Genomic DNA, 26,870 nt, shown 5'->3' with positions numbered 1-26,870 from the left:
TAGCAAAGAGATCACATCAGCCACGATGCTCTGTTGAAGAACTGCTAATCAGCTAGGAAACATTTGCTGCCCTTCTGGCAGGGTCAAAGGGGTCACGGTCCCTGGCTGAATGTCCAGTCCTCTCCCCCGCTCCCCCCGCTCGCCTCTAAACCCCAACCGCCTCTGGGGCCCACAGGCCCTGCAGGCATAATCCCAGCACCCCCTACATGCAGCCTGAGAGTCTTTCTAATCTAAGGCCCAGGGATGGGCCAGTCCACCCGTCTATCAGTCCGTCTGTCTGTTTGTCTGACAGGGCTTCCCTCCTCATCACACGAACCGCATCGGCCGGTTCATATTGACTCAGAGACCCGGGCCTTGGCTCCACATAGGGGGAGAGACGGCCTCTGAAACCAGCCTCATGTTTGACCAGCTGATTGATCTGTTAACACTTGCCATTCGACGTGTGTCCCTGAATTTTATTTCAGAATTCATTTCTTGAGACGTGTGTAGTACAGGCATAATGTTTGAGGGATAGGGAGTGGAGGTAAGTAGCATTGCAATTCAGATGTTGTCTGCTGATGTTGGCATGTCGTTTTTGATTAATTTGTGCACTTTACCTCATTGGAGTAGGTTGAAGAGCTTCAATCATACTGTATTTTCTCTGATGTATCACACACCTGATATACACTGCAATTCAGCTTTTAGACACTAATGTGTACAAGAGCAAATAAACCTTACTAGAAAATACACATGGTAAAACTGTAGCTACCTTTTAAGTCCCATCAATGCCGTCATGTATCCAGTTGCCAATAATTACTAAGCAGTGGAGGCTGGTGAGGGGACAGTAATGGCTGGAATGGAGTGGCTGGAATGAAACACGTTTCCATGTGTTCACTCCATTCCAGCCATTACTATGAGTCGTCCTCCCTTCACCAGCCTCCACTGTTACCAAGCTATAGGAGTTAGATTAATCTTAAAATATAAAAGCCACCTGTTCAGTGTGCACTGTTAGATTAAGTATTGGTTAGAATAATCAACCTGGATACATAGGTACTGTAACTACAATATAGTATAACATGACTAGAGAGAGACTTTCTTACTGTAATTTTATGACAGTGGGCTGTCGATATAATAAAAACAGTTGAAAAATGCTTTTCACAGCTCATAGATTGTCAATTTGCTGCTGTGTGGGTATTGTCAAAGGCGCAGAGGGCATTGCACTAGATTTTGCAGTCCATTCCACTTTCCACTTGAATGTTATCTCCAGTGCCCATAAAAAACAAGAGACAATGAAATGAGGTTATTCTCCAGTGTCGAAGACAAGCCCTGTTTGGATGTAGGAGCTGATTTGATGGACTGTCCCTCTCCCACCAGCCGGTGTGGTGGAGAGAAAAGAGGGCCTGTTTGGATATGCATCACAAAGGCTTCCTGCAGTATTGATCTGCAGTGGGTTAAGGCAGTCTATCAGCAAATGTCCCTCTCTCTGGGAAAAACAACAGCTGATTAAAAACACACAGCAGCCTGGCAGGAGGCTGCTGATGGCCGGTTATCTCAGCCCAAAGGTCAGTGTGTACAGATATAATCCACTTTCACTTAACAGCTTAATTTAAGTCACACCTCATGCAAATGCTGCCATTTGGCAGTCCCTTTATTTAAGGTTGGCTATTATTTAAAAAGATTATACAGTATAGTATCGATTTTTTGCGCTCATGCTAACAGCATCAGGTCTTGCAGACAGGAAGCTGAAGCTCTTTGATCTTGAATTGTAGCAAGAACTTGTTTCCTTTTTCCAACCACGACACTAAAACAGGTGCACCCAGGTTTGCTGCTGATGGAAGCAGTTATATCTGAGGTTCAGCACTAGCGTGTAGAACTATCTGCTCTTAACCATATAGACCGAAATAACAAACCTTTTTCAAAACTGAAAAAAGGCTCTTTAATTTATTAGAATCAAATAATCAAATAACTTACAACTGGAGGGTACTGTAAATTGATACATTATATAACAATATAAAATATAAACACAATTTTGCACAGTGTAAAGTTCATGGTAATCATAAGACAAACTAAAAACAGTATGGTCACAATAAAAATGCCATCCTTTGAAATAAATAAAACTGTGAGTTTCGCACTTCACAGACCCCAATATACAATTGTAGAAAATACATTTTTCCCAGTCTCCATATCACACACTAGCATGAAACTCAACAATGGAAACAAAAGTATAAACATAAACAACAAGGTGGACTAGAAAGAACCATTTCCTGTATCCTTTCCATTGTAACAACAGAATGCAGAGGTACTATTGTGGTGTTGGCAGTGGGCACTACACCTTTCCTTTAAAACAACTAAAAATGCCTAGACATTTTGCCCATGCAAATGAGAAAATCGGTTCTTGTCTTGACAGGTATCTTATAGATAAAGTGGAAAGGTCAGAGGTCAGTAGCGTTCCTTGGGTTCGCTGAACTTGCGTTTCTTCGGCACAGAGGCCTGGACATCCTGACTGCAAGGGAACCCGAACTGCGATATCTGCTAATCAGAGAGTGACAGACAGTTTACTTACTAATGCAAGACTGTAAAATGAATAATGATTGCCAAACAATATTCTGTATACATCTAGATGGGATGGACTGAATGAGTCATATTGACTTGTTAAAAAACATGTAGGTCAGGGAACTTTTATCTTTAAAAGACAATTTGCACATTATTATCACTCCTTCTGAGAGTAAGACTGGGGGATGAAATCTATGATGCTTGAGGGGGTGTCTCCCACCATTTTGTCTTCGATGGGAGAGGGCATCTTCTTGCTGACGCTGTGCACCTCAGTCTCAGCCTTTCTCTCCTGCACACACACAGACCAAAGACAATAAATCACAGACTGCAGGGAAGTGCTTGTGAAGCTAGTCCCATAGATATATAGTCGGAAGTTTACGTACACCTTAGCCAAATACATTTAAACCCAGTTTTTCACAATTCCTGACATTTAATCCTAGTAAAAATTCCCTGTCTTAGGTCAGTTAGGATCACCACTTTATTTTAAGAATGTGAAACGTCTGAATAATAGTAGAGAGAATGATTTATTTCAGCTTTTATTTCCTTCATCACATAACCAGTGGGTCAGAAGTTTACACACACTCAATAAGTATTTGGTAGCATTTCCTTTAAATTGTTAAACTTGGGTCAAACGTTTCGGGTAGCCTTCCAAACTTCCCACAATAAGTTGGGTGAATTTTGGCCCATTCCTCCTGACAGACCTGGTGTAACTGAGTCAGGTTTGTAGGCCTCCTTGCTCACACACGCCTTTTCAGTTCTGACCACAAATGTTCTATAGGATTGAGGTCAGGGCTCTGTGATGGCCACTCCAATACCTTGACTTTGCTGTCCTTAAGCCATTTTGCCACAACTTTGGAAGTATGCTTGGGGTCATTGTCCATTTGGAAGACCCATTTGCGACCAAGCTTTAACTTCCTGACTGATGTCTTGAGATGTTGCTTCAATATATCCACATCATTTTCCTTCTCATGATGCCATCTATTTTGTGAAGTGCACCTGTACCTCCTGCAGCAAAGCACCCCCACAACATGATGCTGCCACCTCCGTGTGTCACGGACGTCGTAGGAATTGGACCAAAATGCAGCGGGTACGTGAATGCTAATTTTCTTCTTTATTAAAATAAATGAACACTGAACAAAAAGAACGACGAAAACAGTCCTGTCAGGCACACAGTTAAACAATAAACAACTACCCACAAAACCCATAGAAAAACACTCCTACTAAATAGGACCTTCAATTAGAGGCAACGAGGAACAGCTGCCTCCAATTGAAGGTCAAAATAATAAACTAGACATAGAAATTGAAAAACTAGAAAATAGAACATAGAAATACAAAACATAGAACACTACCCAAAAACCCCGACAACACACCCCTGCCACGTCCTGACCAAACTACAATAACAAATAACCCCTTATACTGGTCAGGACGTGACACCGTGCTTCACGGTTGGGAGGGTGTTCTTCGGCTTGCAAGCCTCCCCCTTTTTCCTCCAAACATAACGATGGTCATTATGACCAAACAGTTCTATTTTTGTTTCATCAGACCAGAGGACATTTCTCCAAAAAGTACGATCTTTGTCCCCATGTGCAGTTGCAAACCATAGTCTGGCTGTTTTATGGCGGTTTTGGAGCAGTGGCTTCTTCCTTGCTGAGCGGCCTTTCAGGTTATGTCGATACAGGACTCGTTTTACTGTGGATATAGATAATTTTGTACCTGTTTCCTCCAGCATCTTCACAAGGTCCTTTGCTGTTGTTCTGGGATTGATTAGCACTTTTTGCACCAAAGTACGTTCACCTCTAGGAGACAGAACGCGTCTCCTTCCTGAGCGATATGACGGCTGCGTGGTCCCATGATGTTTATACTTGCGTACTATTGTTTGTACTGATGAACGTGGTACCTTCAGGCGTTTGGAAATTGCTCCCAAGGATGAACCAGACTTGTGGAGGTCTACAATTCTTTTTCTGAGGTCTTGGCTGATTTCCTTTGATTTTCCCATGATGTCAAGCAAAGAGGCACTGAGTTTGAAGGTAGGCCTTGAAATACATCCACAGGTACACCTCCAATTGACTCAAATGATGTCAATTAGACTATCAGAAGCTTCTAAAGCCGTGACATAATTTTCGGGAATTTTCCAAGCTGTTTAAAGGCACAGTCAACTTAGTGTATATAAACTTCTGACCCACTGGAATTGTAATACAGTGAATTATAAGTGAAATAATCTGTCTGTAAACAATTGTTAGAAAAATTACTTGTGTCATGCACAAAGTAGATGTCTTAACCGACTTGCCAAAACAATAGTTTGTTAACAAGAAATTTGTGGAGTGGTTGAAAAACAAGTTTTAATGACTCCAACCTAAGTGTATTTAAACTTCCGACTTCAACTGTACATCCTTCGTGGTCATTTTTACATTACGTTATACATTTTTGTGTCTTCCATTTGAACAGGACCAGTAGGAGTTAGATAGGGTTGTATGTTTTGGGGGGCACTGACCAGGGTGGACCTGGTGACGCGTCCGCTCCTGGTTCTCTTAATGGCTACTTCCAGGTCCGATGTCCTCTTTACCAAAGTGTCCATCTGAGACAGACAGGTCAATCAAACCACAGACCGTTACCTTCACAACTGGAGCAGCCCCTATATTACTTTATATTCATACAGTTCTATCCCACCTATGTATTTGTATTGTTCTGTATTTGCATTTGGTTGATACAAGGCCTATCTTAGTCGTGACTATGCAGAATGTACATTTTGCTGTTATTTTACCTGAAAGTTCTCTGTGCTCTCCTCACACACCTCCATCTTCTCCTGGCAGTTCACCTGGACCTCTTTGAGCATCAAACACGATGGAAACACAATAAAGCAAAACATGGATTTCAGACTGCATTTGAAAATAGCACTACTGTTATCACGTTCAGCGAAACTTCTTTATACTAAGATTTGAGAGAGGAGGTCCTACCAGAATTGTCCAAGTAAAGGTCATTGTCCGGATTTTCTATTACTTTTATCATGCGAGTCTAAAAGAAGAAACCACCTTAAAAATGTTATAGACTGTAGGTACATCCCATGGGATAGACAGCAACGCCCCCTACTGGGTTAAAACAATATTGCCATGCCATAGGCGCCCAGTCAAATTAGCCTAGATTTATGTCAACCTCAGGTCTCACCTGCTGACTGCTGATCTTGGTCACTGTCCCCCCTTCCACCATCTTCAGCTCCCACTTGTCCCTCACGCAGACGGGCTGCTCGTCATCAACCTACAGAGAAAAGGGGACAGCTGTTAATCAATGTGTCACTCGCTAGTCTGGTTGACATTACTCTGACTCTTTAGTTATTTCCCCCCTTTTCTTCATACCTGCTCCAGCCTTTCTCTCTCTGTGGTCACGTCCACCTTCAGGGTGTGGAAGGGAGTGACCACCTCGCCCATGGTCAGGTTGACAGGCTCCTTCTCAAACTGCATGCTATCGCCGTCCCCCTCCATGAAGCCTGGGGGCTGGTAGTCCTGGGGAGTGACTGAGATATATACACACATGCAAACACACACACAAACTCTTTATGTGGTTTTTTAAAAACATATACTTGTTATACCCTATGAAAGTTGTGCTTCAATTTTACTTCCGTACTCCGTCCAGGTTTTGTAGGCTAAGAATGGGCTTAAAATGTTTATTGTCAAATTCATAAAAACGCGGCCATTTAAGATATATATTAAAGTGTTTTTGTATATATTTATATAACATATGCCGGTTTTCAACGTATTTGACACTCAAGAAGCACGAAGCTGAAAAGTTACAACAGTTTCATTTGAACTACACACATGAACGACAAATCAAAAGGCAGTAGTTGGCAACTTTCAGTGAAAACCACTCCCAGCTAATCTAATATAAAACACATCAAAAAGCCTGTAACTAACAGGTTGTTACCTTCCTGTAAGTCCTCAGTTCAAGCAGGCATGCTCCAGCATGCTAACAACGCTGCAGGAGATGTAGTTCAAATGAGACTTTTCTAACTTTTGTGATGTGTCTTACTTATTCAGAGTAAAATATTTTGATAAAATGCATCGGGTATGAGCAAATCAATATACTATTATAAACTCGGTGGTTCGAGCCCTGAATGTTGATTGGCTGAAAGCCATGGTATATCAGACCGTATACCATGGGTATGACAAAGCATTTATTTTGACTGGTCTAATTACGTTGGTAACCAGTTTATAAGGTACCTTGGGGGTTGTGCTAGGACACAGCCCTTAGCTGTGGTATATTGGCCTTATACCACAGCCCCTCGGGCCTTATTGCTTAAATATACACTGAGTATACAAAACACCTGCTCTTTCCATGACATAGACTGACCAGGTGAAAGCTATGATCCCTTACTGTCACTTGTTAAATCCACTTCAATCAGTGTAGATGAAGGGAAGGTGACAGGTTAAACGAAGGATTTTGAAGCCTTGAGGCAATTGAGACATGGATTGTGTATGTGTACCATTCAGAGGGTGAATAGAAAAGACAAAAGATTGAAGTGCCTTTGAATGGGGTATGGTAGTACCCCAGGCACACCGGTGCCAGGCACACCGGTTTGTGTCAAGAACTGCAACGCTGTTTCCGTGTGTATAAAGAATGGTCCACCACCCAAAGGACATCCAGCCAACTTGACACAATTGTGGGAAGCATTGGAGTCAACATGGGCCAGCATCCCCGTGGAATGCTTTTGACACCTTCTAGAGTCCATTGCCCGATGATTTGAGGCTGTTCTAAGGTCAATGGGGTGTTCCTAATGTTTGGTATACTCAGTGTAATTAGATGAATTTGATCATATAATCTTGGAGCCCATTTAAAAGACCCGGGACATTACCCCGGAAGTATGATGTCACTTGTGCAGTGTATTGCGTCACATCATCCCTTTTCTTTTAGCCTACTCTACATTGTGTGGTCTTTACCGTCGTCGTAGTAATAGAGTTTCATGTTGAGACAAACATTGTCTGGCAGAGGACCCAGGTTCTGCATCAGTGTGTAGAGTTTACGCACCAGGAGGATGCTGGACTTTTTTGTGTTGCTGCAAGCCATCTTTCCCAGATTCTTGCTGTTTTTGCTAAAACAAGAATAAATGTAAACATTTTTAGACAATTAACAGTTTCTTTCTCAATGTTTCTCAATGAAATTCTGCCATGTTATCATTATGTTATACACATTAGGGTTGAATATTCTCCCGGTATTTTACAAATGTTCCATCCCGAGAATAAATCACTTTTGTGAAGACGGTATTTCCTGCCAAAACCGGATGTGTCATTCAATAGCATTACAAAGCATATAAATATACCTATGTCTGGATATTATTAGAGCTTTGATAAAAAATTCATGCCTGATGCAACCTAAACCTGATTAAAGACTTTTAATGAGTCCAAGCCCAAAAAAACCCAAATGATTGTACCGTTATCCAATATAGCTACTGAACATTACATAAGACAGAAAAACATAAAAGCACATAGATGTAGCTAGCTATATGCTCTCTTTGGTAAATAAATGAAACAAGCTCCAGTAATCTTTTTGAGTGTGAACTGTATTACTGTACTGCATTGTTTATACTGTATTATATGGACTGGAATTACACACCTTGTTCAAACCATGATAAAGCAGGGAGAGAACATGCGATTCTGGTGCAGCACATGCAGCCTAAAAAGTTACAAGTATAGGCTAGTAAATTTGATTTACATTTTTCATAATATTTCCCCTAATGTTATTAGCCTTCCTCCTCTTTCTCTCTCTAGTGTTGCTTCATTCCTTCCTTGCTTTCAACAGTTAAATGAAATAAGTGTTGTTGTCCTTATCTTCATCATTCTAATGACATGCTTGAATAATATAGGACTAGAATGAGATGCAAAAGCCTTTCACTTCTCTTCACGAGGATTGGATGGTTATGGGTCTGCATAAATAACTGCTATAGCCTACCACCATCGCGCGTTCGCTCTTCTTTCAAACTACCCAAGAGTTCTATTGGCTGCTGTATTTAACATTCAGCAAACAAGTTCTTATGTCCCTCTTCAAATAGTCAATTGGTATAAGAAATACAAAAAACAAAATTTCCAGCAAGCTATTCTAGTCTAGCTTTTCCTGCATGGGACTCCAAGAGCTAAGGAGCATTTTTTACAGAGTCCAGCAGAACACAGGTGCTTGCGTATTACGCAAGAGACAGAGGATATAAGTTAGAAGCTTATTATGCATTACCCATCATTCATTACATAAATATAAGAATAATACTGCATTGGATTTATTTCCTGAACGAGGTAGTTTAGCACATCTAGAGTGCATTTGAAAAGTATTCATACCCCTTGAGTTTTTCATTTTTTTACCGCCTTATTCTAAAATGGATTAAAAAATAAAAATCCTCATCAATCTACACACAATACCCCATAATGACAATGTGAAAAGTTTTGTCATCAGTTTTTTGAAATTTTGGCAAATTTATTAAAAATAAAAACAGAAATACCTTATTTACATAAGTATTCAAGAACCTGATGGTCACTCTGACAGAGCTGCCATGAAACTCGAAATTGAGCTCAGGTTAATCTTGTTTCCATTGATCATCCTTGAGATGTTTCTACAACTTGATTGGAGTCCACCTGTGGTAAATTCAAGTGATTGGACATGATTTGGAAAGGCACACAGCTGTCAATATAAAGTCCCACAGTTGACAGTGCATGTCAGAGCAAAAACCAAGCCATGAGGTCGAAGGAATTGTCCGTAGAGTTCTGAGACAGGATTGTGTCTGTTCCGAGACAGGATTGTGGCACAGATGTGGGGAAGGGTACCAAAACATTTCAACAGCATTAAAGGTCCGCAAGAAGACAATATCATTCTTAAATGGAGAAAGTTTGGACCCACCAAGACTCTTCCTAGAGCTGGCCGCCCGGCCAAACTAAGCAATCGAGGGAGAAGGGCCTTAGTCAGGGAGGTGACCAAGAACCCGATGGTCACTCTGACAGAGCTCCAGAGTTCCTCTGTGGAGATGGGAGAGCCTTCCAGAAAAACAACCATCATTGCAACACTCCACCTATCAGGCCTTTGTGGTAGAGTGGCCAGATGGAAGCCATTCCTCAGTAAAAGTCACACGACAGCCTGCTTGAAGTTTGCCAAAAGGCACCTAAAGTCTCTCAAGACCATGACAAACAAGATTCTCTGGTCTGATGAAACCAAGATTGAACTCTTTGGCCTGAATGCCAACTGTAACGTCTGCAGGAAACCTGGCACCATCCCTACGGTGAAGCATGGTGTGGGGATGTTTTTCTGCGGCAGGGACTGGGAGACTAGTAAGAATCCAGGGAAAGATGAACGGAACAAAGTACGGAGAGATCCTTGAAGAAAACCTGCTCCAGAGTGCTCAGGACCTCAGACTGAGGCGAAAGTTCAAATCAAATCTTATTAGTCACATGTGCCGAATACAACAGGTGTAGACCTTACAGTGAAATGCTTACTTACGAGCCCATAACCAACAATGCAGTTTAAAAAAAATACGGATAAGAAATAAAAGTAACAAGTAATTAAAGAGCAGCAGTAAAATAACAATAGCGAGACTATATACAGGGGGGTACCAGTACAGAGTCAATGTGCGGGGGCACCGCTTACTTGAGGTAATATGTACATGCAGGTGGAGTTATTAAAGTGACTATGCATAGATGATAATAACAGAGAATAGCAGTGGTGTAAAGGGGGGGGGGACAATGCAAATAGTCTGGGTAGCCATTTGATTAGATGTTCAGGAGTCTTATGGCTTGGGGGTAGAAGCTGTTTAGAAGCCTCTTGGACCTAGACTTGGCGCTCTGGTACCGCTTGCTGTGCAGTAGCAGAGAAAACAGTCTATGACTAGGGTGGCTGGAGTCTTTGACAATTTTTAGGGTCTTCCTCTGACACCGCCTGGTATAGAGGTACTGGATGGCAGGGAGCTTCGTTCGCACTACCCTCTGTAGTGCCTTGCGGTTGGAGGCCGAGCAGTTGCCATACCAGGCAGTGATGCAACCAGTCAGGATGCTCTCGATGGTGCAGCTGTAGAACCTTTTGAGGATCTGAGGACCCATGCCAAATCTTTTCAGTCTCTTGAGGGGGAATAGGTTTTGTCGTGCCCTCTTCATGACTATCTTGGTGTGCTTAGACCATCTTAGTTTGTTGGTGATGTGGACACCAAGGAACTTGAAGCTCTCAACCTGCTCCACTGCAGCCCCGTCGTCCCTAAGCACACAGCCAAAACAACGCAGGATTGGCTTCAGGACAAGTCTCTGAATGTCCTTGAGTGGCACAGCCAAAGCCTGGACTTGAACCCAATCGAACATCTCTGGAGAGACCTGAAAATAGCTGTGCAGCGACAATCCCCATCCAACTTAACAGAACTTAACAAGATCTGCAGAGAATGGGAGAAACTCCCCAAATACAGGTTTGCAAAGCTTGTAGTGTCATACCCAAGAAGACTTGAGACTGTAATCGCTGCCAAAGGTGCTTTCACATAGTACTGAGCAAAGGGTCTTCCCTGTGGCTCAGTTGGTAGAGCATGGTGTGTGCAACGCCAGGGTTGTGGGTTCGATTCCCATGGGGGGCCAGTACAAAAAAATGCATGAAATGAAATGTATGCATTCACTACTATAAGTTGGTCTGGATAAGAGCGTCTGCTAAATGACTAAAACGTTTAAAAAAAAAATGTACTTACAGTTGAAGTCGGAGGTTTACATAAACTTAGGTTGGAGTCATTAAAACACTTGTCTTTCAACCATTCCACAAATGTCTTGTTAAATAGTTTTGGCAAGTCGGATAGGAATCCTACTTTGTGCATGACACAAGTAATTTTTCCAACAATTGTTTACAAACAGATTTTTTCACTTATAATTCACTGTATCACAATTTCAGTGGGTCAGAAGTTTACATACACTAAGTTGACTGTGCCTTTAAACAGCTTGGAAAATTCCAGAAAATGATGTCATGGCATTAGAAGCTTCTGATAGGCTAATTGACATAATTTGAGTCAATTTGAGGTGTACCTGTGGATGTATTTCAAGGCCTACCTTCAAACTCAGTGATGCTTTGCTTGACATCATGGGAAAATCAAAAGAAATCAGCCAAGACCTCAGAAAAAGAATTGTAGACCTCCACAAGTCTGGTTCATGCTTGGGAGCAATTTCCAAATGCCTGAAGGTACCACGTTCATCTGTAAAAACAATAGTACGCAAGTATAAACACCATGGGACCACGCAGTCGTCATACCGGCGAGGAAGGAAACGCGTTCTGTCTCCTAGAGATGAACGTACTTTGGTGTGAAAAGTGCAAATCAATCCCAGAACAACAGCAAAGGACCTTGTGAAGATGCTGGAGGAAACAGGTACAAAAGTATCTATATCCACAGTAAAACGAATCCTATATCGACATCACCTGAAAGGCCGCTCAGCAAGGAAGAAGCCACTGCTCCAAAACCGGCATAAAAAAAGCCAGGCTACAGTTTGCAACTGTACATGGGGACAAAGATCGTACTTTTTGGAGAAATGTCCTCTGGTCTGATGAAACAAAAATAGAACTGTTTGGTCATAATGACCATCGTTATGTTTGGAGGAAAAAGGGGGAGGCTTGCAAGCCGAAGAACACCATCCCAACCGTGAAGCACGGGGGTGGCAGCATCATGTTGTGGGGGTGCTTTGCTGCAGGAGGGACAGGTGCACTTCACAAAATAGAAGGCATCATGAGGCAGGAAAATTCTGTGGATATATTGAAGCAACATCTCAAGACATCAGTCAGGAAGTTAAAGCTTGGTTGCAAATGGGTCTTCCAAATGGACAATGACCCCAAGCAAAAATAATATTTTTGCAGGAATCTCCTTGCGAATGATTTTGTCGAAGATTGTATCTCCGCCGGCCACAAAGTTGTGGCAGAATGGCTTAAGGACAACAAAGTCAAATAATATTTTTGCAGGAATCTCCTTGCGAATGATTTTGCCGAAGATTGTATCTCCGCCGGCCACAAAGTTGTCGCAGAATGGCTTAAGGACAACAAAGTCAAGGTATTGGAGTGGCCATCACAAAGCCCTGACCTCAATCCTCTAGAACATTTGTGGTCAGAAATGAAAAAGCGTGTGGGAGCAAGGAGGCCTACAAATCTGACTCAGTTACACCAGGTCTGTCAGGAGGAATGGGACAAAATTCACCCAACTTATTGTGGGAAGCTTGTGGAAGGCTATCTGAGACGTTTGACCCAAGTTAAACAATTTAACAGCAATGCTACCAAATAATAATTGAGTGTATGTAAACTTCTGACCCACTGGGAATGCGATGAAGGAAATAAAAGATGAAATAAATCATTCTCACTACTATTATTCTGACATTTCACATTCTTAAAATAAAGTGGTGATCCTAACTGACCTAAGACGGAATTAAATGTCGGGAATTGTGAAAAACTGAGTTTAAATGTAAACCTCCGACTTCAACTGTATGTAAATGTAATGTTTCATTTTATTTTTTTACTTTTTTTTTACATTTGCAACAAAAAAAGGTAAACCTGTTTTTGCTTTGTCATTATGGGGTATTGTGTATAGATTGATGAGGAGAAAAAATGAGGCTGTAACGTAACAAAATGTGGAAAAAGTCAAGGGTTCTTGTAACATCTGCTTCCAACTGACACACGTAGATCCCCTGAATGCCGCTCACTTTCCAGCTCACACCCCATCATTGTGAGGTATTGTTTGGTGACACACTTCTATTCAGAGCTCTGTTTTTGCTGTAATTTAATCATACCTTGATTTAACTAGGCAAGTCAGTTATGAACAAATTCTTATTTTCAATGACAGCCTAGAAACAGTGAGTTAACAGCCTTGTTCAGGAGCAGAACAGATTGTTACCTTGTCAGCTCATGTTTCAATCTTGCAACCTTTCGGTTACTAGTCCAACACTCTAACCACTAGGCTACCTGCTGCCGTGATTTAATCTTCCTGTGTATGATAGTTTTTTCCTGCCTCACTAACGACGCCTTTTGCCTATTCCCTGCCTGTACTTTAGCCTATCGGATGTCCTGTTATCAACTTATTGCCTGATCTTCCGGACGACGTTGTTGCCTTTTTTGGACCCCCTGTGTATGACCTTCTGTCTGCCCCTGGACCCAGCTACCTGCCTCCTCCTGTGGTCCTTTACAATAAACACCTGCTGCACCCTGCGCTTGAAACCAGCTCTCTGTCTCCCATCGTGTTCATTACAGTTCTAAATACTTTCCAAATGCACTGTATATATAGGCCTATATATATCAGTCTTGAACACGATTATCTATTTTGGATGCAATTTGAATGGAATTGATGGAGAGAGAAAGACAGCGAGAGTGTTTACTCATGGACTGATTTAAAGAAACGATATAGGAGTGTTTTAAACTCTGCAATCAAAAAAAAAAATCTTTACAATAAAAAAATAAGGTGATCCCTGAAAGCCAGATGGTGATGTGCAAATTAGATGCGCATCCGGTCTTTATATTACTGTAGCGTAGACTATGCTGCAGCAAATGTAGGTCTACCTATCACAATAAAAAAAGTTACCAATTACCAAGGGAAGGTCTACATACTGAGACTGTCGGTTCCCACCCTGAGAGTTGATGATTCATTATGCAGTGACCAGAGGGAAGGCCTTACAGAATCCAGATTTAGACATTGTATATAATTTAACAGTTCCATTTCACGTCATGCTGTTCCTATAAATAATTTATTATAATTTACCTGTTTCTCAGTTATTTATCCTGGGAAAAGGGAGTGGTTTTGGGCAGTAAATCTCAGTAACCGTGTTCCTGCCATTCAACCCTAATACACATTCACAAAGCTATACCTTTCAAAGTCAATTTTGGGTCCCTTTTCAGTGTATTGGACTTTGAACTGGTAGCATTCAGTAACCTTCTGCAAATTGTAAAGAAAGACCAGTGTCACAATGAGAAAAGGCTTGATTCAAGAGGTTACATATACTGTAGCGCTTGTTCTAGTCCAGAGAATCAAAGCATTACTATGATCGATACCTATGGGGTTAAAAAGTCATCTATTACCTTTGGATTCTCTGGGTTTGTGTATATCTATAGAAAGTGGAAGGAGAATACAAACTTTAGCAACTGAAAATTAAAACGCTTTATATGCTGAAGAAAATATTTGATTAGATATACTCACAGACATAACGACCGTCCGCAACTGTTGGAATACAAGACATTCATTATATGTAATTAATTAACATTAATAGCATGTAGATAATGAATAAACAACTAAATGCTAGTATCTCACTTACGTATTTTCTCTGAAGGGCATCAAAGCATCCCTGCATCCTGGGAGGTGTATAAAAGAGTCTTAATTAATCAACACTGAATAAATAATCTAACCAGGATAAAGGGAAAGGATTTGGCCACAGAGAAAACACTGTACTGGAATTTCCCACTGAGGCTTGGTGGTGTATACTAACCACTGTACAATCTGACTGGCACCAGGGCAGGTGCGCTCCTCCCTGAGGATCATAACTTTCTGCTCTGTGGCATAGAGAGAAGAAAGTGTAAGGCTACTTCTTGAAGATGTTGGCTAGCTACAGTATTATCATTGAAATAACAATTGAGTACATTTAAAAAGAACATAAAATGTGTTTGACCTTCAACATATTTTCTCCCATAAGCTTTTTCTGGGAAAAGACCCCTGAGATAAGTGATGCTGGAGACTGCAATGGCCAGCAGTTTCTTCACAACAATCAAGGACTGCTGCTCTGTTGAAACTACATTTGGCAGCAACTGGGTGCCCTATAAAATATAACAAAGACAGGCGCTTACACCAAGGCAATTTGAAGATTTTTGAATAAATAGAGGCATGTAGATATCCATAGAACATGCTATTAGAACATGCCATTTGCTAGCTATAAAACAGCAATTCAATAGGACCAAGGTCTGGCTATGGATACCCAGAGGTTTTACCTGAGCAGCCCGCAAACGTTGTTCACATGCCATGGTAGTAATAACTAGTTGATAACAAGTTGTCAAATCTACAAAATAAAGATTAATTAGAAGCCAGATAGCTAGCTATCAAGGTAAAGCTATGTTGAAATATGTAGCTAGCTAGCTAAGTACTAGTTTACACAGATAGATACAGAAATATTTTATACTAATCTGGCTAGCTACTTTTGCTAACTAACGGAGCTAGCAGCAGTACACAGCCACTGATGTCACTGACTTTACTCTACAACCCATTGTGAATAGTATTAAATTGCATCGCTCACATAGCTAGCTATTACTACCTAGATAGAGCGCAGCCACACAACCAGTTTTTTTGTACAAAAAAATAACAACCAAAAACAAGCTAGCTAGCTAGCCAGATCGAATTTACTAAGAAACTGTTGGACTGTAGGCCAACACGCGCCAGACACACAGTCACCCGCCAAAAGGACAGCTAAAGTAGCCAATCAGTTTTAAATGAAGGTGTTTATGTTGCGGCACTGTATGGAATTTGCTCTGTTGTTGGTGTAGTTTGATGCAACGCTGCGCACAGATTGAATATCCGCACTCTATTGGACACAGCCCTGTCAATCAGCATCTCTCTACGAGTAGTAGCATTTCATTGGCTCTCTTGGAATCTAATACAACGTGTTTCCTTATACAATTGGTTACTGTATATGTCTGTCACAAATGGCAATCCCACACGACGGCGTCACAAATTATTTAGCCTTTTTTTGTCGAGGAGTCTTGTTCACGAGAGGCAGGTTAGATTTGGCTAGCAGTGGAATAGCTAGAGGAGGCGAAGAGCACCCCTGCATACATTCTAACCTGCGTTTTCAAGCAATTCGGACTTCCAGTCCATTATAGCTGCGTAATGTCGTCCGAAAATCTATCAGGCACTCAGATGGAATATGAGGATGAAAAACAGGTGGGTTTAATATCGTGACACTATCTTGAGTTGGTCAGTTAGCTATAACGCTAGCTCTAATGTTTGTTGTAACGCGTTACAAGTAACGTGTTTGAATTGATTGATAGCTAGCTAGTTAGCTTTCGTTATGGCATCAAACCTGTAAACGTCTCGTTTACCAACAATGACAGTGTGTATACATGTTTTGGAAAGGTCTTGAGTAAGATGTACGTGTCTCACGATAATCAATAATAACATAGGTACTGTATTATTGAGTTATTTATTGAGTTTTCCCTTGTGCCATTGGCTCGCTGATCCATAGGTTATGAGATATGCCTGGGCCTCATTGGTCTATCCTGACACAGCAGTAGTTGAGGTTGAGTCTACTGGCTTTTCGAGATTGTCATGCAAACAATAATATTGTAGCCTATCCTTTGAAATCTGTGTTTTAATGGAAACCAGGGTCAAGCATCACAGTCACTTATATGCCTCCTGATCAGTCACACAAAGCTTATACGGATGTGTAAGCTAGATCAATTGATTCATACTCGTTTTATGTCCCCTATGCTTTGTGAATGTTATTTAAAGTGTTGCACTGATATTAGGCTTAGCTATATATAATATAGGCCTATCTATATCAATATGTGACATCTATCAAATGGAGTACACTGATGAAAAGGCACTTGTACAGGCAGCATCCTGAGTGAATGCTGGTGAAGGTCAGAGGTCTGTTGACAAACCCACTGGTCATATCAATATGCATTGACTAGCATGTCTACATAGGGAAGTTACTGATGCTATACTTTGTCTTATCAATGATAATGGGTGCTAATAATACAATGGTATTTTGATACAATGACAAGAAGAGAAACCGGTCACGTGAGAAATAACATTTCATGGTAGCTAGCTACTATGGGCCTAGTCTAGCAGTTTGGAACTGTTTGAGGGAGTGGTAAGTATCCGGTCCACTCTTGCATTTTCCCTCATTGGGGCTGAGTATACTAACCTTTACATTTTTGTTATGGATCCAAGTGAATCAGCAACAGAATCTGTTCATCGGCTTCTCTACCCTGAGTCACTTATTATCCCTGCCCCTGCAAGCTTTGCGTTCACTGTCCTCTACATGGAATGGCAGATATTCTCATGTACCTCAATTGCCGTGTTTTGTGGGTTTCTCAATGTTTTCTTAGCTTTATTTAGCCAGATAAGTCACAATGTGTTGTAAGTTAACAATGGGCAATTCCGTGTTAACAGTGATGCTGAGACTCAGATGTTTCCAATTAAAATGTATGCCAAACTAAAAACCAATGATTGCACAGTTAAAAAAACATGCATCCACAAGGACTACTTTTTAAGTTTCCACAATTTTTTTACAAAAACACATTTACTTGAAGAACAGTGCAGATACAAACAGAATGACGGGTAGTGCTGTTATTCTGTTACCAAACTTTGCATCTGCACTGTTCTGTAAGTACATGTTTTGTTTTGTAAAAAAAAAAGTTGACATTTTTGAAAGTAGTCCTTCTGCATAGAGTTGTATGGTTTATTTAACTTTGCAATCATTGGTTTTTGTTTGACATTTTAAAGTGAAAAATCAGTCTTAGCTTCACTGTAACTGAGGAATTGCCCCAATAGAGAATGTTTTGCTGACTTCTGCTCAGAGTCTATCTTGACTGTGGGCAATAACAAGGTGTGTCTTGTTAACCTACTTTCCACTGGCATCTGTCCATGGACTCCACACTGGCAGTAAAGGGTAAACCAGTTTGTCTACTGCAGGAGTTGCCTCCAGTAAACCATAGGCTTACACCTTACAAAAAGCTTTAGCATGAAGGTGTCATGTGAAAACTAGAACCACTCTGCAAGCTCTGTGTACCTGGACTTTGGTCAGCAATTACTCAAGGCCTGTTCCTGTATAATATTTTTTTCAATAACCATAAAGTAACGCCACCCTTGGCTTGTACATATTTGCAGACAAACGGCTTTATGAGGGGAAAACAATCTGTTTTATGGCACCAATAACATGTCAGTGATGGGGAAACGGGTAACAAGGCTGTTTTGTCCACCTCAGCTGAGGAAAAGTGTGTGAGAGGGGGAAATAATGGATGTGAACTGCTTTCTAGTCACTTAATTCTTACTCAATCATAACACTCGTCTTCTGTGTGAGTTGTTCATCGCAGGCAACCATGAGGGCGTGAGAGATAGTGTTGCAGGAGAGCATGCAGAGAGTGACTCATACTATGAAGACGCTTCAACTCCCTCAACTCATTTTCATGGCGTTAGCCCACTTCACAGCTGAATATGAGTAGGGTTAAGCGATATGATTCAGATGCAATTCTTTCTGAAGAGCACAGTGCCAGCCCAGTAATCTTGTTGTTTTGTCATCAACAGACCGTCTTATAACCTTCTTATTAGTTTCAAGTTTTAATTTCACAAGTTCAGTGAAATGTCCTTCTTGTAACCTCTAACCCCAACAATGCTATAATCAATAACAATGTAATACGAAAAATAATATAAGGTAGAACATAAACACACAACAAATGGAAATAAGAAGGACACGAGGAAGTAAGTAAGCATACTATATACTGGGTCAGTCAGTTCCAGTACCATATTTACAATGTGCATGGATACTGGAGTAATAGAGGTAGATAATTGTAGGGGTAAGGTGACTACGCATCAGGATATGTTACTGCGTATCACAAGGCGTTGGACAGTTAAATGGAGAATGTCTATTTTAAAAGCCTATGCTTGTTCTTCTCTGCACATCATGGCTGACATTATGATGAAGGATATATAGGCGTAGGCTACATATGCCTATTGTTTAGATGTTTCTCCTCTTTAGCTAAATTCCTTGCACATAGCAAGTAGCACCCATATGACGGCACATCGAAATGCTTTCTTTGTCTGGACAGGACTCTCAGGAAAAGAATGCCAACCTTGTCAAGGGCGAAGAGGTCAAGCTGAAGGCCAAGTACCCCGGCCTGGGCCAGAAGCCTGGAGGCTCCGACTTTCTCATGAAGAGGCTACAGAAAGGGGTAGGTGGAACGCTTCTCCCGTCGAGCCACAGATAATGCATGCTTTTGATTCAACATGTTAGTGAAGTGCTAGGCTGGAACAAATGCCTACACACCCTTGTTGACCACTTGACTAGGAAATCGCACAGGCTTCGAATATTCTTCTTTAAGACATATCGATACGTTCTGCATTCATGAGGATCTCAGATTGCCATGGTATATCTGTGGCAGTAGCTATGTTCCAATTAACTTGTCCAGTGATATTATTTATTTATTTTTGTCCACATTTTAGAAAGTTCACAAAGAAAATAGATGTGACAATTGCCTGCTACGGTGCATTTCCGTATAACTATCTTATGTCATTAAAAACAGCTATACTTAATGACCTCGCACCTAAAATAAAAATACTTTTCCGCGAAAACCTACAGTGTCAACTAACAATATAGTGGTTGAAGTGTTTCCATTACCCATTTAGGCAAATTGTCGCCAATGTATTAAAGCGCAGCCTCTATGCCCTCCTACATGTCTGTTTCATGTCTCAGGTATAGCCAAGGAAAGCCAACATGCATAGAATGCAATAATTTACTAATATTTCCATATTCTAATAATTCTCATGTATCGCCAATGTATCGCCATGGTGAAACTTGCACTCCTGTAAATCTGAAATAGTTGGATGTTGAAACTTGCATCCAGCCAACCAGAAAAGCAAGGTGAAGCAATTTAGGCATTCTTGAAAGTCAGGACAATCCTTGTCCTGCAAAGAAACATGATTTTTATAGTTGAATAAATGGATTTAGCAAGCAGTGGGCATTTAGAGTTAAATGTGGAGGAGCTTTATTACCTGTGACATCACATGCCCCACGTACCTTCAAAATGATTCGACAATCACCATTTATTCCAAAAACATTGTTTCCATTTATCATTTGTCGCAATAAACTTAGACAAAAGAAAATCCACCGCTGTTGAATGGATAAAAATGTTGTCTATCTTTAGAACATTTGTTCTATATAACACGTTGCAAAGATTGTTTTTGCGACATTGCTTTTGGCGAATAAACCAGCGTCAAGGGAAACCTGCCTATTAACTTTAACTAGCAGAACTACTCCAGACAACCTGAATTGAATTCCTTCTTTCTTGCCCCCACCTAGCAAAAATACTTTGACTCAGGTGACTACAACATGGCCAAGGCCAAGATGAAGAACAAACAGCTGCCCGTGGCGGGCCCTGACAAGAACCTCGTCACAGGGGACCACATTCCCACGCCACAGGACCTGCCCCAGAGGAGGTCCTCCTTGGTGACCAGCAAACTAGCAGGCTAGCCTAGCCTCCACCCATCCACTAGGCCCCCAGCTAACGTTCCTCACCTGTCCCCCAACAACGTCGTCCCCCCCCCTAGTCATCTCCAGGCTCCACTTGGCTTTAACATATCGGGGAGAGCTGTGAAAATCAGTGCATATTGCTTGTATGTGGGTAGGGTGGGGAGGTGAGCTGGGACCTTTTCTACCATCTCTCCACACAGCTCTGCCCTCTGCGCACTCTGCTCTACCGCCTCCCTTATGTCTTGGTTTGGTATTCAGAGGTACATAAAGTAGATGTGCCATCGGGGAGGCTGAGTTTAATGCACTTTGTATTATGTACAGTATGTTTTTGCATCCCGAACGACACCAAAATATGTTGTTGACGAGGGAGTTAGGAACCATGATCGCTCCACATTTTTCGATGTTGTGTTCTCGTCAAAGCTGGGGGTAGATGTTTGTGTATTTTGCTTGCACACCAAATCTGTGAGGGAAGGGAACCATGGTTCCAAAGGAATGGAGTGGTAATCAGAGGGAAATGTGGAAACTGATTTGAGGTTTCCTTTATCTCATGTTTTGTCAAACAAAAATCCAAGGTCGTCCATGCTGACCTGAACGAACGGATATGAAACTGCACATTTTCTGCTCATGTCGCTTTAATTCTTGACTCCCTGTTGCTCTTCTTTTTCTAAATATGCTGCATGATTGTAACAAAATGTCCAAATCTGGTGGGGTTAGACGACATAGGAAGTAGCAAGCAACCAAATGGAGCCCTGGAATGTCCATGGTCACTCTCCACACCTTCCTTCCTTCCCTCTCAATGTCCTGACAATCCACACACTGTCTGTAGGCTGCCCATGGCGAAAGCAATGGCAAAGCAAACTAAATACCCATGTATCATTTTAAGGCTGGGAAAATAAGCAACTGTATAATACTCAAGTTAAATCCTAAGTTCTGTGGCTATTACATCACATCAAAAAGCCTAAATGATTTGTAGGGAATCAATTCAGTGTATATTTCTGTATTGTGTTGAGAAATTTGACATTTGGTATGATTTGTGTCTTTTATAATGGGTTGTTTGTTCATTGTCACGCATTAGCCATTTACTACAATCTGTCTCTTTTCACTGTTAATGGCAGTTCCTGTTGAGAAACTGTTCCAGTAACAGAAGATTACTGCCTAGTTCCCAATTACATTAGTTGCTAAACCTCTCCTCAGTCTCTCCTTCAAATTCAACGTAGCCGGAGCCTCACAGTGTACTGCTGAAGCATAGAGCCTTACGTATTGACATTCTAAAAATAAAAATCTGTGATGTCAGTAATGGGGTAAACAGTCGGCCACCTGGTAAACTGGCCCTGACTGGCCCCTGGCTCACACAGACCTAACTGGAACACACAGCGCTTTAGAGATATGCTCACCTGACACATGGCAAAGGGAAGGGGTTTTATGACATGAGGAGAGGGGGAAAAGTGTGAGTGTGTATTTAGTTGACCCTGCTCACACCTGTTGGGATGGCTCAACTTGCAAAATAATTATGGTGAAAGGTGTGTTAGATAAATCATACAAAAGTAAAGGCTAGTTGTCCTATCACACACTCCACACAAATGATAAAATACACACTTGAGCACTCCCATCTTGGCAGCTTTTGAATATTAGACACGGACCTGTGTCAAATTGCAGGGAAGAAGATAGAGTGTGTTTGTCTGGGTTAGTATGAATGTGCTGCTGTTCTCTGTCCCAGCGGGTGTAAATAGACTTGGGGGTTGAGGATTTTTTTCTCTTTCTGTTGATTTCACTACTTGTAGTTCTCTGATTCAATGTTTCCTTTCTCCTGTCGGTGAATATACTACTTCTGCTTTATCTTCTTTTTTTTACTACAGAGACCTTAATCTGTATAATATGAATGTGTAAATGCTGCTGATTCAGTCGATGACAAATCTTAAACTGAGATATTACCCTATAAAGAACGCCTGTCCCAGGATTAAACATTTTTGACCCACTCCTACCATGAATAATGTCTGCCAATTGGAGACTGACTAACCCCTCCAGGGTTGGGGGTATAATTCCATTTCAATTAGGATATGAATTGAAATTCTACCCATGACCAATGCAATCCATTTTGGGAACTGGCCAGCAGGAGTTGAAATGTAATTGACCCCAACTTGTTACTTGAATTTGAACAGAAAGACCATGCAGAATCCTAAATAATTGTAGCCTGCCATTGCAGGCTTAAAGTGTCATAATATAATTGGATATGCTGCTGAAATTAAGGTTGTTGAAACAAGAGGAATTCTTGATTGCTATGTTTTTGTGCACTCTCTGGCTTTGTATGGAGCAATGCAATGAGGAATATAGCAAGGTATGTTAAAATACCATGCCTCCTGTTCAACCATAAGTATGTGCCAGAATGTAAACAAATTAAAATGACTGTGTGCTGCTTACTGAAACTGTTTTTGATTTTGCATAGAGTAAAGCTGTTTTAGTGTTCTCTTACATCACTACATGACCACAACAAAAGTTTATCCTGGCCCAAGATAACTGCAGGGATATCTGGAGCACTCTTGCTCCCAATAACTGGGGGGTTACTTAAGGATATGCGTATTGTGGAGCTGGAGACAAAACAAAAGATTGATTTTAAGAAATTAGAAAGTACATGAGTACTAATAATGTTTGTTGTGTGGAAGTAGTGGAGCAAATTTGTCAGTATTTGAAATAAACTTTTACATGAATATGAATGACTTTTGGCTATTTTCAATTATCTTCTCACATTATTGATTTGATCACCAGTCCTGGTTAAGTTTACATTAGAAACCAATAACCAACCAACTGTCTCTAGCTACAGTAATCTTTGCAACCACACAGGGCAGGTTACCGCCACTTTATATGTTGATAAATGACATACAGTCTATGATCACCACTTTATATATTGATAAATTACAGTCTATATCACAACCCGTCATTGGCCACTAGGGGACAGCAGAACTCCGCATTCACTATCAATGGTCTCTGAAGGGCTACAGCAGTCTACATAAATAGCACATTTTTATCTGTACCGCTCAATGCAGAGAAATGCATTTTTATATCCTCTCTTAGTGGAGGTATTTATCTGAATGTTATTGGAAAACCAACCCAGATAGAATTGTAAAACTACTTCAAGCAAGATGGGAGAAACCCAATGGAGGAGGCAGAGTCGAAAGTCATCGAAGTTCCTCCCACTTCCCCTCCCTCTTAACTACACGACAAAAGGTTGGTCATTTCCTCTTCGGGCTCACTGTTGTAGTTAGCAGTCAATTATGGGGGATATTTGAGTAACAAAGTAGCTAAGCGCTAGCTTTTCGCAAAATAACTGCTGGAAGCGTACCTTTTATTTTTTCAAACTCTCGTTTCTTTATCTAAAGGTTAAGTCAAGATGAGTCTGTCGTTTACACGAGCCACAACTACGATTTTGAATTTTCAAAATGGAGTCGTCGGAGGCTCTTCGTACCCTGCTGGTACCCCTTTGTGCTATTTCGGCGAGACTGTATGTGCTGGGGCGTCACCGAAGTCAAAAGTGGATACTGACTTGGGTAATGGGACTGGCGACACCCCACCACGACCCACGAAGTTAGGAGTGAATGTCGTGAAAAGCAACGTCCAGGGTAATCATATCTCAGACCGAAGCAACGATGACGACTCTGACGGTTCTTTGCCGTGCACTCCACAGATGGCGTCAGAATGTGGGCCTGAACTATCGAATTGTCCATCGGGCGATGAAGTATTAGAACATGATACAAGACAACTAATTGAAAACTTATTGGGGGACTATACAGGACTGTCTCCGCCTCGTTGGAAGCAAAGCAAGGCTCTTACGACGATGACGCGAGTGGTGAAGGATATAATTGCGAAGCACCAATACGCATACAATGGTACGTAGATTTACAGTAATCATCTCTATAGATCCAAATCACTAGCTAGCTAAATATCTGTATAGACTGTTTTTAAAGGTGGTATTGAGCTCATAATGGGCTAACTTGCTTAATAACAGAGCAATATTCAGGAATGTGGTTAGTTCGTTTTACTCAGACTTATTTTTATTTTTTAGGTATGATCGCCAAACTTGAACTCGATGACCGAAGCGACGACATGAGTTTCATCAATTCTGTGGCCAAGACCCTGTTCAGTGATGGGACCACCAACTGGGGTCGCATCGCCAGCCTGGTGGCATTTGGAGCAGTGGTGAGCCAGCGCTTGAAGGAGATGGGCAGGGGACACTGCATTGAGTTGGTGGGCCAAAATATCGCCACATACCTCCTCTCTGACCAAAGGGACTGGCTGGTCAAAAACAATGCTTGGGTGAGTCTTCTATGTGGCCCATGAGTCATTGGCTCACATCTTCAAATCTAAATGAGGACAGTTAATCTTATTTAGCCTACTTGTTCAGTAGCTAATCATAAACCTAACTCTGTATTTTTGTCTCTTACTCAGAATGGATTTGTAGAGTTCTTTCATGTGCAAGATCCAGAGTCCTCAGTAAGGAACGCCCTCATAGCCTTTGCTGGATTTGCTGGGCTTGGGGCAACGCTCGCCATGTTGATCAGGTGAATTGAACTATGAAAGACTTATCTGTTACTTTTTTCAACAAAGAAAATGGACTTTTCCCACAAGTTCTCTGAAATCCTTAATATCACCATGATTGGAATGACTACCCAATGATGTCCTGTTTAGTCAAAGAAGAGGGTCAGTCTGTTGGATTATAGTGACAGACTGAATTGGGACAGTGCTTTGGTGTCAAGCTCAAGTTAGCTTTTTTCCGCATCCATGTTTTGGTGCTGTTTTTTTTTTTTGTTGAGTGGCCATTTGAGGATATTTGGTAGTTGTCGTAATGGTCTCCAAATATATTCATCTGACTACTTAAATCTAATGGACTTGTTAAATGGCGCTTTTATTTAATGTAAAAAGTACAGACATTTTATTTTTGTAATAAATGTATAGTTGAATTTAGGCTAGTACAGAAACAGTTAATTAATCTGCAATTATTTTTTTTTGTAATTAAGATGGAAAAGCACTAGCTAATAGCTATACTTCACAATGGCAAAGTTCCGCCTCTGACCATAACGTTGGCTCAAATGACTTGTTTCTATTCCTTGTGATATTAGTCATACATGTACAAACAGGGATTGGTGTAAGAAAGGCAGAATCTGCATTGAACTGACCAGCGAGGGCCTTAGAATTCAACTAAGGTATTCCCAGTTTATGGGCATTGAAAATGTAAAGTTCTTACAGCAGGGAAGACTGTATTCTACATGCAATTAATTGCCTTACCCGCATGTCATCTCGCCTACACCCCATTCGTAAGTCCATATTGCTCTTCCTTGGGGTAGATTTGCCAGTCATGCCTGGCAATGCATTTGCGTGGATGCAATGGGACTTCCTGGTTATGGAAATCTTGTGGCTGTTGCACTAGGCTTCACTGGGAGGGGGAAGGGGGAACCTGTTTGAAAGTCAGTTAAAAATTCCATTCTCAAGACTATGCTGATTTTGTATTTGAAGTGTTTAATTTCCAAGTTATATCCATTTTAATGAAATGTGCTCACAGGTGTACGTTTTAAATATGAGCTTAAAGATTGCAAATGGGATCTGACATTGGTTCAATAGAGGCAAGATTGTCTGGACTGTAAATGTGTACAGCAGTTTCACCTAACAAACTAGCACTAACCCTCCTGATGCATCTTGCTGGCAAATTCCTTAAGTCTCCTGAAGTTATATGATTAAAGGATGAAATCATGCAACTTTTGTGACTGCAATGAATAAAGAATGTGACTTTATTCACTTTGTGGCAGCAATTGTCTCAAAGCAGAAGTTTGGCTGTCAACTTTGAATACTTCTCAGAAGGGGGGGGGGGGGGGTTGTGAAAAGACAGCAGTGACATTTGCACTGTGCTAGTTTCTGGTGATGAAAAGTAACCACATGCACAAATAAATTCCTGTGTTGTACATAGTCATCTATATATATATATACACACACACACAGACAGACAGTCAAATGTTTATTCACACCATACCCCCTGGACATACTCTGTGAGGTTATTTCCTAGAAATGAAGCTTCTGTGGTAACCATGCCTATATGTGTCATAGGCAGACCACGATTGTATCGCTGCAGCTTCAGTTGTCAGAAACATAATTATTAAATTAAGACTG

At 41.1% G+C, this 26,870-nt stretch overlaps 3 protein-coding genes across 7 annotated transcripts; 2 read left to right on the top strand and 1 right to left on the bottom strand.

Moving 5' to 3' along the window:
• Positions 1-1,609: 1,609 nt before the first annotated feature.
• On the bottom strand, positions 1,610-16,130 carry LOC115176775 (HORMA domain-containing protein 1). Of its 5 annotated transcripts, XM_029737051.1 has the most exons (16): positions 15,783-16,130; positions 15,463-15,530; positions 15,147-15,291; positions 14,967-15,030; positions 14,796-14,832; positions 14,681-14,701; positions 14,563-14,589; positions 14,352-14,419; positions 7,461-7,612; positions 5,883-6,040; positions 5,695-5,784; positions 5,487-5,544; positions 5,294-5,355; positions 5,024-5,107; positions 2,753-2,821; positions 1,891-2,511 (listed from the first exon to the last, which is right to left on the bottom strand). In XM_029737051.1, exons 2-16 carry the CDS (start codon positions 15,493-15,495, stop codon positions 2,419-2,421), a joined length of 1,161 nt encoding a protein of 386 aa, XP_029592911.1. In that variant the 5' UTR covers positions 15,496-15,530; positions 15,783-16,130; the 3' UTR covers positions 1,891-2,418. The 5 variants fall into 5 exon arrangements, with proteins under 5 accessions (XP_029592915.1, XP_029592911.1, XP_029592912.1 ...); XM_029737052.1 differs by having other exon boundaries at positions 1,891-2,508; positions 15,463-16,130; XM_029737053.1 differs by having other exon boundaries at positions 7,461-7,603; positions 15,463-16,130.
• A 100-nt stretch (positions 16,131-16,230) lies between these two features.
• On the top strand, positions 16,231-23,429 carry LOC115176777 (alpha-endosulfine). The gene is made up of 3 exons (XM_029737057.1): positions 16,231-16,408; positions 19,297-19,419; positions 20,547-23,429. Exons 1-3 carry the CDS (start codon positions 16,355-16,357, stop codon positions 20,715-20,717), a joined length of 348 nt encoding a protein of 115 aa, XP_029592917.1. The 5' UTR covers positions 16,231-16,354; the 3' UTR covers positions 20,718-23,429.
• A 511-nt stretch (positions 23,430-23,940) lies between these two features.
• Positions 23,941-26,665, top strand: LOC115176776 (induced myeloid leukemia cell differentiation protein Mcl-1 homolog). The gene is made up of 3 exons (XM_029737056.1): positions 23,941-24,598; positions 24,775-25,025; positions 25,158-26,665. Exons 1-3 carry the CDS (start codon positions 24,103-24,105, stop codon positions 25,272-25,274), a joined length of 864 nt encoding a protein of 287 aa, XP_029592916.1. The 5' UTR covers positions 23,941-24,102; the 3' UTR covers positions 25,275-26,665.
• Positions 26,666-26,870: the final 205 nt, after the last annotated feature.

The sequence above is a fragment of the Salmo trutta genome, chromosome 37, assembly GCF_901001165.1.
Source record: "Salmo trutta chromosome 37, fSalTru1.1, whole genome shotgun sequence".
Lineage (NCBI taxonomy): Eukaryota > Metazoa > Chordata > Actinopteri > Salmoniformes > Salmonidae > Salmo > Salmo trutta.
Note: the sequence above shows the minus strand (reverse complement) of the source record. Positions and strands in the feature narration are given on the sequence as shown.